The sequence below is a fragment of the Pelobates fuscus genome, chromosome 6, assembly GCF_036172605.1.
Source record: "Pelobates fuscus isolate aPelFus1 chromosome 6, aPelFus1.pri, whole genome shotgun sequence".
Lineage (NCBI taxonomy): Eukaryota > Metazoa > Chordata > Amphibia > Anura > Pelobatidae > Pelobates > Pelobates fuscus.
In genome coordinates, this window is record NC_086322.1 from 184958882 (window position 1) to 184973137 (window position 14256).

The 14256-nt window shown below is 40.2% G+C and overlaps 1 protein-coding gene across 3 annotated transcripts in view; it reads left to right on the forward strand.

Moving 5' to 3' along the window:
- Positions 1-1993: 1993 nt before the first annotated feature.
- LOC134615563 (NACHT, LRR and PYD domains-containing protein 3-like) overlaps positions 1994-14256 on the forward strand; it is a 72781-nt gene continuing 60518 nt past the window's right edge. For all 3 annotated transcript variants that reach the window (XM_063460106.1, XM_063460107.1, XM_063460108.1), the window contains exon 1: positions 1994-2241. In XM_063460106.1, the coding sequence (XP_063316176.1) occupies positions 2129-2241 (113 nt within the window). In that variant the 5' untranslated portion in view covers positions 1994-2128. The remainder of the gene's footprint in view (positions 2242-14256) is intronic.

Consider the following 14256-nt stretch of genomic DNA (forward strand, 5'->3'; position numbering starts at 1 on the left):
GGGGGGTGACAGGGTGAAGTGGCAGGGGGTGACAGGGTGAGATAGGGTGAAGGGGTCACAGGGTGAAGTGGCAGGGGGTGACAGGGTGAGATAGGGTGAAGGGGTCACAGGGTGAAGTGGCAGGGGGTGACAGGGTGAGATAGGGTGAAGGGGTGACAGGGTGATGTGGCAGGGGGTGACAGGGTGAGATAGGGTGAGGGGGTGACAGGGTGAGATAGGGTGAGGGGGTGACAGGGTGAGATAGGGTGAGGGGGTGACAGGGTGAAGTGGCAGGGGGTGACAGGTGGGGTGGCAGGGTGAGGGGGGGTCAAAATGTACCTTTTTCCCTGGTGGTCCAGTGGGGTCAATCTGTCCCTGGTGGTCCAGTGTCTTGGATGGCTCCCTGGTCGTCCAGTGGGCATCCGGTCTGCAGCTCTGCCGGATGCAGAGCTGCAGACCACATGGGGAATGTCTCGCGATCTCCATTCAGAGCGTTGCCGTGGTAACCCGCGGCAACGCTCTGATTGGCTGGAGATCGCGAGACCTCAGTCTGCAGCTCACACCCGGCGGAGCTGCAGACTGAGGCTGGCTCTTTCCCCGGGTGGACTGAAAGGAGGGGCCTCGCGGCCGCCTAAATCGCCTGAGGGCAGACTGACATGTCGGGTTCTCGGTCTATGACCGAGGACCCGACACAGGAGGGGGCCCGGCGGCTTGCCCTTTGTGCCGCCGGGCCCCCTCCTGTGTCGGGTCCTCGGTTGTAGACCAAGAACCCGACATGTCAGTCTGCCCTCAGGCGATTTAGGCGGCCGCGAAGCCCCTGACTGCGCGAGGCCTTAGGCGGTCGCCTAAATCGCCTAATTAGAGAGCCGCCTCTATCCTTACCTTTTGTGTCACTTTTCCCCACTCCCTCTAGCATGTAAGCTCATTGAGCAGGGCCCTCAACCCCTTTGTTCCTGTGTGTCCAACTTGTCTGGTTTCAACTTCATGTTTGTTTGTCCACCCATTGTAAAACGCTGCGGAATTTGTTGGCGCTATATAAATAATAACATAATAATAATAATAATAATAATAATAATAGGAAGTGCCATGAGGTCCCGCCGCACATTTTATGTATCTGTAAAATATCAGTATCAGCATATCAATATTTGTGGTTCTGTGTATATTAATCTGTGCATGTATATCAGTATGTGTCAATGTAACGGTGTATATATTTCAATCTGTGCGTATCTCTCAGAGTGAATCTGTGTATGTGTCTGTGGGCATCTGTGGCAGTGTATGTGTGTTTCTTTGTATGGCAATGTGCCACAGTGCATATTTATTTGTGAATACACATTTACATGCAATTCTCAATATTACACAAAAAATTGTGGTAGAATGAACGCACGACAAAAGTGCCGAAAGGACATTGGTCACAAATGCAAATGTCAATGACGTTATTTCTCTTCGAAAAAGCTTAATAGAACATTTGACATCAGACAAGATAAACAAAATAAATTACACAGTGACTGAGTGAAAGAGGAAAGAGAAAGAATTATAGAAAAAAAAAAGTTGGAAAAAAATACACTCTACACGGGAAGGAGTGGAAAACTTGATTCTGCCTTTTTTGCCACAAAAAATCTTGTACCTCTTCAAAATTACACTTCTGTTTTAAAAAAGGAAACGCTTTGTTGTGGTCCTGAAAAGGCATTAAGCAGAACTAATGTATTTTAGTGTTCAGTTCTTGTTTTAACATCTTATTAAATGCTGTGTGCACACTTAATGTGGACTAAAGCTGGACTGGTTTATAAAAAAAAGTTGTGCGACTAAAATTAAGAAAATACACATAAAAAAAACGTCATCATTAAGTTCCCTGTACCTAGGCAGTAAAACTGTGTAATTTCCCTGTGCTGCTATGTGGGCTGGTACAAGGCAAATGACAACTGTCTCTATATAGGGTGTGTCAAGTGAGGGTTTCATGTGACCCAAGAAGAATGTGGTGACTAAGAGTGACTGAAGTACAGAGATACAGTATACACTCTACGGAATACTAGTCGGAGTGAAAATAATCTGTGTTTAGGACACTAGGGCAGGAAGTGTGCTTTGTTAAACAAAACTGGAGAGCCCATGTTAACAGCAGTTAAAAGAATAGAAGAAATTACGGCACCTACGTATGTCTCTGGAAGAAAATCAACATTATTTAACTCTTAGAGCACAACATATGGGCGAGAAATTAATGTCTTGTGGAGGGGAGAGCACAATCCTTAACAACTGTCCATGCAACAGGTAGGTTGATCACACTGCCTGATACAGTTTAAGTTTTGAGCTGTTAATATGGATTTATGTCCCGTCTTTATCCAGTGCCTAGGTGCACTAACAGTTCATGTTAAATTTGGCTGAGGCTCAATCTTGTTTTTATCTTGCATGTATTGGCATTTGCTTTAACCCCTTAAGGACCGGACTTTTTTTGCGATGTTGTACATTTGCGACCAGGCATCTTTTTGACACTTTTGTGGTGTTTGTGTTTAGCTGTAATTTTCCGCTCTCTCATTTACTGTTCCCATACAAATTATATATTGTTTTTTTTCAGGACAAAAGGGGCTTTCTTTACATACCATTATTTATATAATCTCATGTAATTTAATTTAAAAAAAATGAAAAAATATGATGAAAAATTGAAAAACATACACGTTTTTTGAATTTTATGTGAAAAATCTTTTACTCATCTACAAAAGCGAATGAAAAAAACTGCTAAATAGATTCAAAATGTTGTCCTGAGTTCAAAAATACCCAGTGTTTACATGCTTTTTGCTATTTTTTTGCATGTTATAGGGCTATAAGTACAAGTAGGATATTGCGGTTTCAAAACATGCATTTTTAAAATGTATCAATAGTGACATTGTAACACTATTATCTGTCATAAATTGCTAAATAACACCCCACATGTACATATTTATTTAAAAGTAGACAACCCAGGGTATTCAATATGGGGTATGTCCAGACTTTTTTAGTAGCCACTTAGTCGCAAACACTGGCCAAAGTTAGCGTTCATATTTGTTTGTGTGTGAAAAAAGTAAAAAACTAAATTGAACGCTAATTTTGTCCAGTGTTTGTGACTAAGTGGTTACTAAAAAAGACTGGACATAACCCAAGGTATTGCAAATGGGGTGTCTTCTTTTGCAAATGGTATGCCATCATGGGGGTAATTCTCATTCTTGGGCTACCATACGCACTCAAAGGCAACGTAACCAACCTGGCCATTTTCAATGTAAAAATATTTGACCCATATATTTGACCCTGTAACTTTCAAAAACGCTATAAAACCTGTACATGGGGGGTCCTGTTCTACTCAGGAGACTTTGCTGAACACAAATATTAGTGTTTCAAAACTGGAAAATGTATCACAACAATTATATCATCAGTAAAAGTGCTGTTTGTGTGTGAAAAATGCAAAAAAAGTCCCTTTCACTGACAATATCATCGCTGTGATATGTTTTACTGTTTTGAATCACTAATATTTGTGTTCAGCGAAGTCTCCCGAGTAAAACAGTACCCCCCATGTACAGGTTTTAGGGTGTCGTAGAACGTTACAGGGTAAAATACAGTGATAGCAAATTAAATTCTCTGGACTTTTGGCCTGGGTTGGCAGGCAGGTCCCTTAAATTGCAATCAATAAAATAACTTAATTATGTAGAAATATTACATAAATACGCACGTAGAATTTAAATATATATGCATATTTATATATTTGAAGTCTACGTGTATATTTATATAATTATTTATGTAATTTTGTATATGGACATATGAATAGTTTGCATTCTTTTTATTTATTTATATATACATAGATATATATATATACAATTTCATTCTAAGTGTATTTTGATATAAATATATATATATTAATATCAAAATACAGTTAGAATAAAATTTCGTATAGATATATAATTTTTTTTATTTTTATTATTATTTTTAATTGTTTTAATTTAATTTACATTATTTATTATTCGTATTTTATAATATATATATATACAATATATATAGTTATTATATATATTATATATATACGTGTGTAAATTAATTATAAGTGTATTTTTATATTAATATATGTACATATTAATATAAAAATACACTTAGCATGACATTATATATATGATATATAGACATATATTATATAGGTATAATATATGTCTATATATCATATATATACACATATATAATAATATTTTTTGTTTATTAACTTTCACTTTAAATTTTTCTTTGATTTTACACATGCAGAGAGACTGCCTGTCAGCACAGACAGTCCCCCTGCAGGCAGAGACTAAGACACCTATTGTGACCATGTGGTCGCCCTGTTGGGCGATCACATGGACCCAGGGTTCCTAAACCGCCATGGGGAGACTGTCTGGGCTGCAGGCAGTCTCCCCACACCGGGAGCACCGCCGATCGCCGCCGGGGGAACGACGGCGATCGGGTAAGTACATTTTAAATTTAGGACGGTTCAGGACCGTCGTCGGTCGGCAAGGGAAAAATGCCGATGACGGTCCTGAACCGTGTAGCGTCCTCAAGGGGTTAAGAAGATTATCTGGAGTGTGGTTATTGAGGCTATATATATTTTATTTTCTAACTGCAATGCAGAAAGGACTGTCACCAGTCTGTTGTGAACTTGAGCCAAATAAACCTGCAAAATGTGTAGGTCATTTTAAAGGAACACTCCGGTTACCATAACAACTTCATAAAAATGATGCTGTTATGTTGCCACGAGTTCCAGATGGATTTTTTTACCTGAACGGGTGAGACTGTTTACGACCGGTTTATCCCCAAAAGAATGTCAACACCACAAGATCTCCAGTTTTCCCAGTGGCATCTGGCTTTATATGAATGTGGAGCTATTGATTGGCTTAGAGTGCCAGCTGACCACTCTAGCCAAGTAGCGCCACCCCTGTCGGTGGCATTCAGCGCTTCCAGAAACACAGTTTTGGAAACTGGATGTTGCTGGGGGAACTGGGATCTATCGCTGTAAGCAACATTTGGAGTTAAACTGTTCGGTAAGGATTTGACCCCTTTAGGTATGAAAGTGCATGGGAGCTCCTTCACTTTGATGAAGCCCTTATGATGACTGGAGCACTCCTTTTAAGGTCAACAATTAATGCAGGTACCGTGATTTGATACATTCTCTGGTCTACAAAATGTGACTGGGTTAGTTAATAAACTCACTAAAATTGCCAGGAACTAAATGTGAATTTTAAAACTGTGTTTAAGTATTATGGCCTAGAACTTAAAAATCACCCTAAGTTCACTGTGAATTCTCAACATTTCACACTTTGTTTAATGTTCCTTTGTGCAGCCAGAGTTGGACTGATTATAGTGCCTATATACCTTAATGAACTACAACTAAAATGAATGACTGAGTAATTCCAGCAATCCAGCAGTCAAAGAGTTACATAAAGAGTTGCAGAAATTCCCAGCAAGTGTCTTTAAATTGCCCATAATGCTTACATAATGTAGATTGTACTGGATTCTTTTACACCTGTGCAAATGTTTATGTGATAAAAACATTAAAATAAAAAAAGCACTACAAGTGTATTTTACTTCCTGTGACAAGTTCAAGTGGTTTAAATTGCAGCCACTGTTGCTACTGTTTATATTTTCTAGACAATGTTTGTTAATACAACATAACAACTATAATAACATGCTGCACAGACAGCTTTAACCCCTTAAGGACTCAGCTTCAAAAACTGGACTTACCCTTAAGGACACAAGCATTTTTTGCATTTTTTGCTGTTTGTGTTCAACCTGTTTGCATTTTTCTTATTTATTACACCAACACATGTTATATATAGTTTTTTAAAGGACAAAAATGGCTTTAATCTGATGTGACATATACATATATAAATTCTTATTTATTATTAAAAAAATAAAAAAAAATGAAAAAAAAATGAAATAAATTGTTTTTTTTCACAGTTTAGGCAATAATAACGTGTGTATAATAAGTGCAGCTTAAGGAAAGTAATTTAAAAAATATTCAATTAGTTGTTCTGATTTTCAGAGTACATAATATGTCTAGGATTTCAGCTTATTTTGAAAGTTACAGGTCACAAAATACAAGGAGTAAAAACTTTTTTTAATGTGGAGCAATTTTAGAATTTGGCATGTTTGTCTTGTAAGCTTAATAGCCATCACAGAAAGCAAAATTGCTGCACAAAAGTATATATTTATATAAAGCACACATCACAGGCTATTTACCAAAGGGTATTCTGACACTTTTTACGTAGCCATTTCGCTGCCAATCTCTGCTAAATCGTGTAGTAAAATTGTGTTTTTTTCAGATTTCTAACATACACACATAAAACAAGGATTTTTAATGTGTATTTCATAAATTTGATATATACTACTGCTGTAGAAAACCCCATATTGTTTTCAGCCATATCAACTGAGTAAAATTATACCCCCAATCTATGTCCTTGCCACGATCCTGTGAAGTTATAGTGCCATAAAAGAGACCTGACCATTTCAGTTTTCACAGTGATAATTTTGATAGATGAATTTGATGGAGCAAGTCCCATTTTGGGGCATTGTAGCAGTTTAACTGTTGAATTTATCCCTCAATGACCTACCATTGGTGAAAGTAGACACTACAGTGTATCTCATATGGTATATATTGTGCCTTAGCGTGATGCCATTTTTTCACCAGTTTATGTCAAACTTTGTGGTAAAATATTTTTTTTGCATTTTTTACATACACATTACATTTTTGGGGGTCATTTTTCAAGTCTGGTATGTGCCACTGTGATCAAAACCCCATAATTATGCTCAGCAAACTCTTCTGAATAAAACAATACCCCCAATGTATGTCTTTGACACTATCCTGTGAAGCTACAGTGCCTTAAACGAGTCCTGACCATTACAGTTTTTACAATTAGAATTTTGATAAATGGATTTGGTGTGTCTATATCACATTTTAGGGCATTGTAGCAGTTTGACAGTTAAAATTACTCCATAAATGCATACCATTTGTGAAAGTAGACACCACGGGCTATGTCATATGGTATATTTTGAGCTTTATTATACAGTTATGTTAGCACCAATTACTTTCAAATGTTATCATATTGTTTTATTTTTGCATTTTTATACACACATGTTGTATTTTAGTAGTTAATTTTGGAAACTTGATATATGTTACTGTAAATTAAATCACAAAATTATTCTCCGCTATATTTCCTGAGTACAAAATTACCCCCTTTGTACACCTTAGCCAGGTTTTTGTGAAAAAATACAGGGCTAAAATCATACCCGGCCCATTACAGTTTTTTTTTAAATGACAAATTGACGAATGGTCATTGTTTCATTTTGGGGCATTTTAGTCGCTCATATATTTAAATAACGCCACCAATGCATGGGGACCCTCATATAAAATATTATAAGCTTTATTGAAGTGACATTTTGTTACCATTTTGTTTCAAAGTTTGTGGTATTCATTTTTATTTTAACATTTTTACATACACATAGTATTTCTGATGATTATTTTTTAAATATCCTCTTTCCCACTGTCATAAAATTATCTTAGCTGTACTCAGCAACATCTTCTCAGTACAAATATACCCCATATGCATACCCCATATGCATACCCCATATCTTTGGAAAGTAGCGATCTTAATATTAATCTAAATCTCTAATCCCAAACCAAGCCCTAATTCTAAACCAAATCCTAATCCTAAATCTAACCCTCAATCTAATAATAAACCATTACCACAATCCTAACCCATAACGTAATCCCATGTGTAACCCTAATTATAACCTTAATCCAAATCTCAATCCTACCTTTAGCAATAGTGTTAAAATGATTCCCCCTGCTGGTGTCAGCCGAGGAATTCCCTTGCTATATTCAGCAAGGGATGCCCGTGCTGACCCTAATCCTAATCTGAACCATAATCTGAATCCTAATCTGAAACATAATCCCAATACTACAATTAATTATAAACCTAATCTCAAACATAAACTTAATAATAAACCCAGTAATAGACCTGATAATAAATCTAGTACTTATGCTAAACCGAATAATAATCCTTAATTGTAATCCTTAATTTAATCTTAATCCCAAAGGTTTCCCTCTACTAATATCAGTGCTGATATTAGTAAAGGGATTTTAAACTAAAACACAGTGGTATGTTGCTGCCATCTACTGGCTATTTTCAGTATTGCAGTCTCCCATCTCTTACATTGAAGACATTATTCCCAATGCAATGCGATCTGTGCTGGGCAACTAAAAATGCCCAGCACTGATCAGAATGGCATTTGGGCATAGAGGGTGATCCTCCAGGGTTTGTTCAGACCCTGGGGGTCTCCCAAGTACCAGATCACTTGAGAGAATGACTGTAGCTGAGCTTGATCACTCAGCTGCAGTGTTCTTTGTGGATTTAAATGGCTACATGCAGTGCTAACTTTCAGCACTGCATGCAGCTCATCAAAAAGTCTGGGGCCACTAAAAATGGCCCCAACTGACAGAGGGGATCCCCAGGTTTCTAATGATACCTGGGTTTCCTAGTGTGAGCAGGGATTTAACCCTGCTCACACTACATTGCTGTCTATGGGGATTTAAATCCCCATTAAAAGAGCTGCTTGCCGACCTCACTTTGAGCTCTGCATGCAGCTCATCAAAAAACCTGGGGCCACTAAAATGGCACCAGCTGACAGAGGGGACACCCAGGTTTCTAATGATACCTGGGTTTCCAAGTGTGAGCAGGGATTTAACCCTGCTCACACTGCATTGTGCTCTATGGGGATTTAAATCCCCATTTAAAGAGCTGCTTGCCGACCTCACTTTGAGCTCTGCATGCAGCTCATCAAAAAACCTGGGGCCACTAAAATGGCCCCAGCTGACAGAGGGGACACCCAGGTTTCTAATGATACCTGGGTTTCCTAGTGTGAGCAGGGATTTAACCGTGCTCACACTGCATTGTGCTCTATGGGGATTTAAATCCCCATTTAAACAGCTGCATGCCGATCTCACTTTGAGCTCTGCATGCAGCTCATCAAAAAACCTGGGGCCACTAAAAATGGCCCCAGCTGACAGAGGGGACACCCAGGTTTCTAATGATACCTGGGTTTCCTAGTGTGAGCAGGGATTTAACCCTGCTCACACTGCATTGTGCTCTATGGGGATTTAAATCCCCATTTAAACAGCTGCATGCCGATCTCACTTTGAGCTCTGCATGCAGTTCAGCTGTCAGTCTGTGGACATTAAAAATGACCCCAACTGACAGAGGGGAGACCCAGGTTTCTAATGATACCTGGGTTTCCTGGTGTGAGCAGGGATTTAACCCTGCTTACACCACAATCTAGATATAGGCATTTAAATACCTATTTAAGCAGATACATGCCGCGCTGACTTCCAGCACTGCATGTAACTCATCAAAAAGGCTGGGGTCACAAAAAATGTCCCCAGCTGATAGAGGGGAGCCCCAGGTTTCCATTGATACCTGGAACTCCCTTGTGTTAGCAGGGATTTAACCCTGATCACACCAAATTGTAATAGTGGGGATTTAAAGCCCCATTTAAATGCTTGTTTGCAGCGCTCACTTTGAGCTCTGCAAACAGAGCATCAGTCAGTCTGGGGACACTAATTCTGGCCCCAGGTGAAAGAGGGGAGCCCCAGGAATCAAATGATACCTGGGGCTCATAGTTACCAGCAAGGTAATAGACCCTGCTGGAAAAATACTGCATGACGGAAATGTTCCGTCATGCGTCCTTAAGGGTAGGACCAGCATGACGGAAAATTTCCGTCATGCGTCCTTAAGGGGTTAAACTAGAAGATAAACTACTGTTAGGGGCGGGCTCTTTGCATATTAAATTAGATGTTCACTATTAATCCCTTTTCCAATTACCCGCTGCAATGTCAGTATTAGCCCCTCTACAATGACCATATTAGTGCCTCTGTCTCCCTTCCCTGCCATGGCCATCAGATTCCATATATTAACCCTTTGCACACAGATCAAGTGAGAAGTTGAAGAGTGAGCAATAGAGGGAAAAACAAGGGAAACTAAAAAAGAAAAAGAAAAAAAACAACAAAAAACCAAGGACTAGTTTCCACAACATTTTGACATAACTAAAACAATAGACCGTGGCTGTAATACAGGGGTTGCTAAGATCGTGTGTGTGCTCCTCTCTGTTTTCCACCTTTCACAGTGGACCCAGCAGATGGCCGGGTGGCAATCTTAGCTCCCCCGTAGACAGGCAGATATCCATTAAGGCAGAGAAGGCAACTGCTTACCTGGCTGATAGGTGCCCACTATGCAGAAATATATAGTGTTCAGGGAGGGAGTAGTTGAGAAAGGAGGCGACGAGGGAGAGATGATGTTCCTGCTGCTCCTCACTGCTCCCTCACACACTTTGTGTCAGAGGTGGTTCTCTAACTAGGCAACTTATGTGGCCATCTAAGGCTTTGCGCTGACTGGGACCTCGCGGCCAAGTTAATTACCGTAAGGAACAGTGATCCGCTTGCCCTTTATGCCGCCAGATGAGAGGCGCCTTCGCTCAGTCTGCCTGACAGTAAGCCCGGTGCAATCTCCAGTCTGTAACTCTGTAAGGTGCAGAGCTGCAGAGTGAGGTATCTCACGATCTCAAGCTAATCAGAGCTTTGACATGGGCTACCACAGCAACGCTTTGACACTTCTGGAGATCATGAGAAACTTACCACATGGTCTGCAGTTTTGCACACGGCGGAGCTGCAGGCCGAAGAGCCAGCCCATTGGACCACCAGGGAGCGAGACCACTGGAACACTGGAACCCCACACACCCTGTCACTGCTAACACCCTGTCACAGCTCCGCACAATGTCACAGCCACACTCATCCTATCATATTAATTCCCCAATCCTGTCACACTCACCTTCTCATGCACTATCACACAAAACCCTTAACTATGTCACACTCATCCTCTATCACTCTGTCCCACTCACCCCACATGTCCTCCAATTCGCCACACACACCAAACCCGGTCACACTATCCCCCCCAACCATGCCACACTCTGGCTGTCACATTAATGCTTCAAGTCCTGACACTCTGCAACACTCACCCTGTCACATTAACCTCACCTCCCCTTGTTCTATCACACTCCCTCCTCCAACCATGGCAAATTGACCCCAACCATGTGATACCTCTTCCCCCCCAACTATGCCACCCTCACCCTGTCCCCTAACCTCCTCCAATCCTATCACACTTCCTCCTACAACCATGTCACAATCACCCTGCTATTATTCTCACCCCCCTCATTTTGTCACACTCACCCTCCCAACCCTGTCTCAACCATCCCCCTCATCCTGTTACACTCACCCTGCTACAGTTACCACTTTACTCACCCTGTTACAGTCACCAGCTGAAGACATTCATCATACACACACAGTCATAACACTTAGATTTGCCATAACATTATGCACAAAGGCCACAGGTATACTTCATACACACAACACATCGCAATCAGCTACCCCACACATATAGTCCCAGACATAAGCTCATGAATAGAGGGGCATACCAGACTTCATTTGTTCAACCAAATTACCACATTATCTACTGTACCTCACTACTTCGCTATTTTACCTACCCCAGCCAAAAAAACATAGGGCTTGGGTTCTTTCAAATTAACAAATCTGCAAAAGCTTCCCCACCAACTTTCTGGGATGTTATTGAGCAACGTAGGTCAAAAAATTTATTAGGGCAGGTGTACAGGGTAACACGTCATATGCTCTTGAATCCTCCCATCTCACATTTTTCAAATACTTAAACAGAACCACGCTACATTAGATAAAACCTTTAGATTCAGTAACTCGATTACTTCAGGAAGCTGGAGTGGAGTATTGGTGGTCAGCACCAAGGTCCTTGACCGGTAGCAACAACGGTTCAATATTGCGCCTGTCCTCTATGGCTGAGGTCACACCATTTCTCCAGATATTGTGGCTTCCTATTAAGCTTCAAAATTCAGCAACACCATCTATTCCAAACAACTGGGATCCCAATTGAGTAACTCCCTTTTCTCCAAGGAGAGTAGAGGGATCCTGCTGGTGGTATGATGGTATGCCTCTGTATGCATGTATGTCTCTGTATGCGTGTATGCCTCTGTATGCGTGTATGTCTCTGTATGTCTCTGCCTGTGTGTCTGTATGTCTCTGACTGTATGTTTCTGTGTCTGTATGTTTCTGTATGATTATGTCTGTGTTTGTATGACAGTGTACCTGTATGACTTTGATTGTGTGCCTTTATGCCTTATGTTTTGCCTTATGTTTTGTGCCTGAAAACGATGCCTGTGTGCCCGTGGCTTGGGAGGAAAGACACACAAAGGGATCTGGAGGGGAGGGATACACAAAATGGACTGAGGGGAAAAAGAGCCACAGAGAGACTTTGGTGGAGAAGAAGACAAAGAAAGGGGCTGGGGTAATAAAGAGACAAAGAAAGGGGTAAGAAAAAGACACAGAAAGGGCCTGTGGGGAGTGACACACAAAGGGGATGGGGGTGGGGGGAGTAAGACACACTAAAGGGGAATAAAATACACTAGAGCACAAAAGGGGTAAGAAATTCAAAAGGGGGAAAGAGGGTTACAACAAGAGGGTTGGAGGCAGCAAAATGCATCTTCACCTGCATAGCTAAAAATCCCTGCACCGTCCCTGACGGTATAGAGAGGTACATTGCAGCACTCCAGCTGTGAAATAGTTACATTAGAAGTTGCAGGAATTCCCAGCAAGCCGTGTTTAAATTGCCAATGATGTTGATGGAATGTAGATTGTTCTAGATTCTTTTACACCTGTCCAAATGTTTATCTGTGTATCTGATGAAACAAAAAAAGTACTGCAAGAATATTTTACTCCCTGTGACAAGTTCACCCATGGCACACATGACTTAGGCGGCCTAGAACTCTGTTCTGGAATGGATTGATGCACACTAGCCTCCCAATGCTTTCTTATCATCCTTGAAGATCTCAGCCAAGGAGAAAAGGTAAGTAAAATCACCACTTTACTCCATACTGGTGGGGTGCGGTGGCCTAGACACCACCTGAGCACTATAGCATTAGGAACACATGTTTGTATTCCTAACGCTGTAGTGCTTGTTTAGTTTGATGGGATATATTCTCATTTATTATATAAAAAAAAGAAAAATGTGAAATAAATTTTTTTTCACAGTTTTGTATAGGATTTCATTTATTTTCCATAGTTACAGGTAAAAAAAATAGAAGGAGTAAAATACATTATCAATAGATCAAATGGAACTATTTTAGAAATTTGCATTTTTACCTTCTAAATGTAATAGCTTGTCATGGTTTAGTAGATAGAGCCCAATGTGCATTTACAGACTTTTGTTGTTTAAAGCGAGGTACAGACAAGGATAAGGCAGAGACAAAGTCAGACAGGGAAAAGGGTCGGTTCAGGCAGCCTAGAACATCCAGTCGGAGAGCAGATTCGGCTGATGTGGCTCGGAATCCACAGTCTCCGTCAGTGCAGCATGTTCCTGTGCAACGTGGAGAAGAGTGGAGGAGGTAAGTGTCTGATCGGGTGGGGGTTCCGTGGTCGGGCCGGTCTGGGGGCTGAAATAGCCATAATAGAAAACAAAATTGACACACAAAATATACGTTGTATAAAGCAGACATCACGTTATATTTACCCAAATATATTGTATTTTGAGTATTTTGACACTTATTATTTTGAGTATTTTGACACTTATTACATAGCCATTTAACTTCCAATCTCTGATCAAATAAAATTGTAGTAAAATCGTTTTTTCCCAATATTTTTATATACACATGTAACAAGGTTTTTAATGTCTATTTTGTAAACCTGATGAGTGCTACTCCTGTTTAAACCCCCAAATTTTGTTCAGCTAAAGCTTCCGAGTTCAACAATACCACAAATTAATGCCTTTGCCACTATCCTTTGAAACAACAGTGCCATGTAAGAAACATGACCATTTCAGTTTTTACTACATAATACTTATGGATATGTTTGTAGAACTTGAGATGTTGTGCTCTATCCACAACTATGTACATCATTTGACTCTTTAGGCTTATTGCCTAAAATATGGTCACCTAAACCTCAATGTACAAATTTCTACTAAATAAATGGTTGCTTTCTAATAATTATTTTTTTCTCAGTATTGTGGCTAAGGGCACATGATAGTGGCCACTTGAGCAATATTACCCACACATCCGTTTTATGTGGAAGTTAGCGGTTAGTTAACTGTAAGATAGAGACAGTGACATCTGGATGTAACATAAGTGAGTCATCTGCAATAAAATATAAACACAGAGGCCTTCTGTCATAAA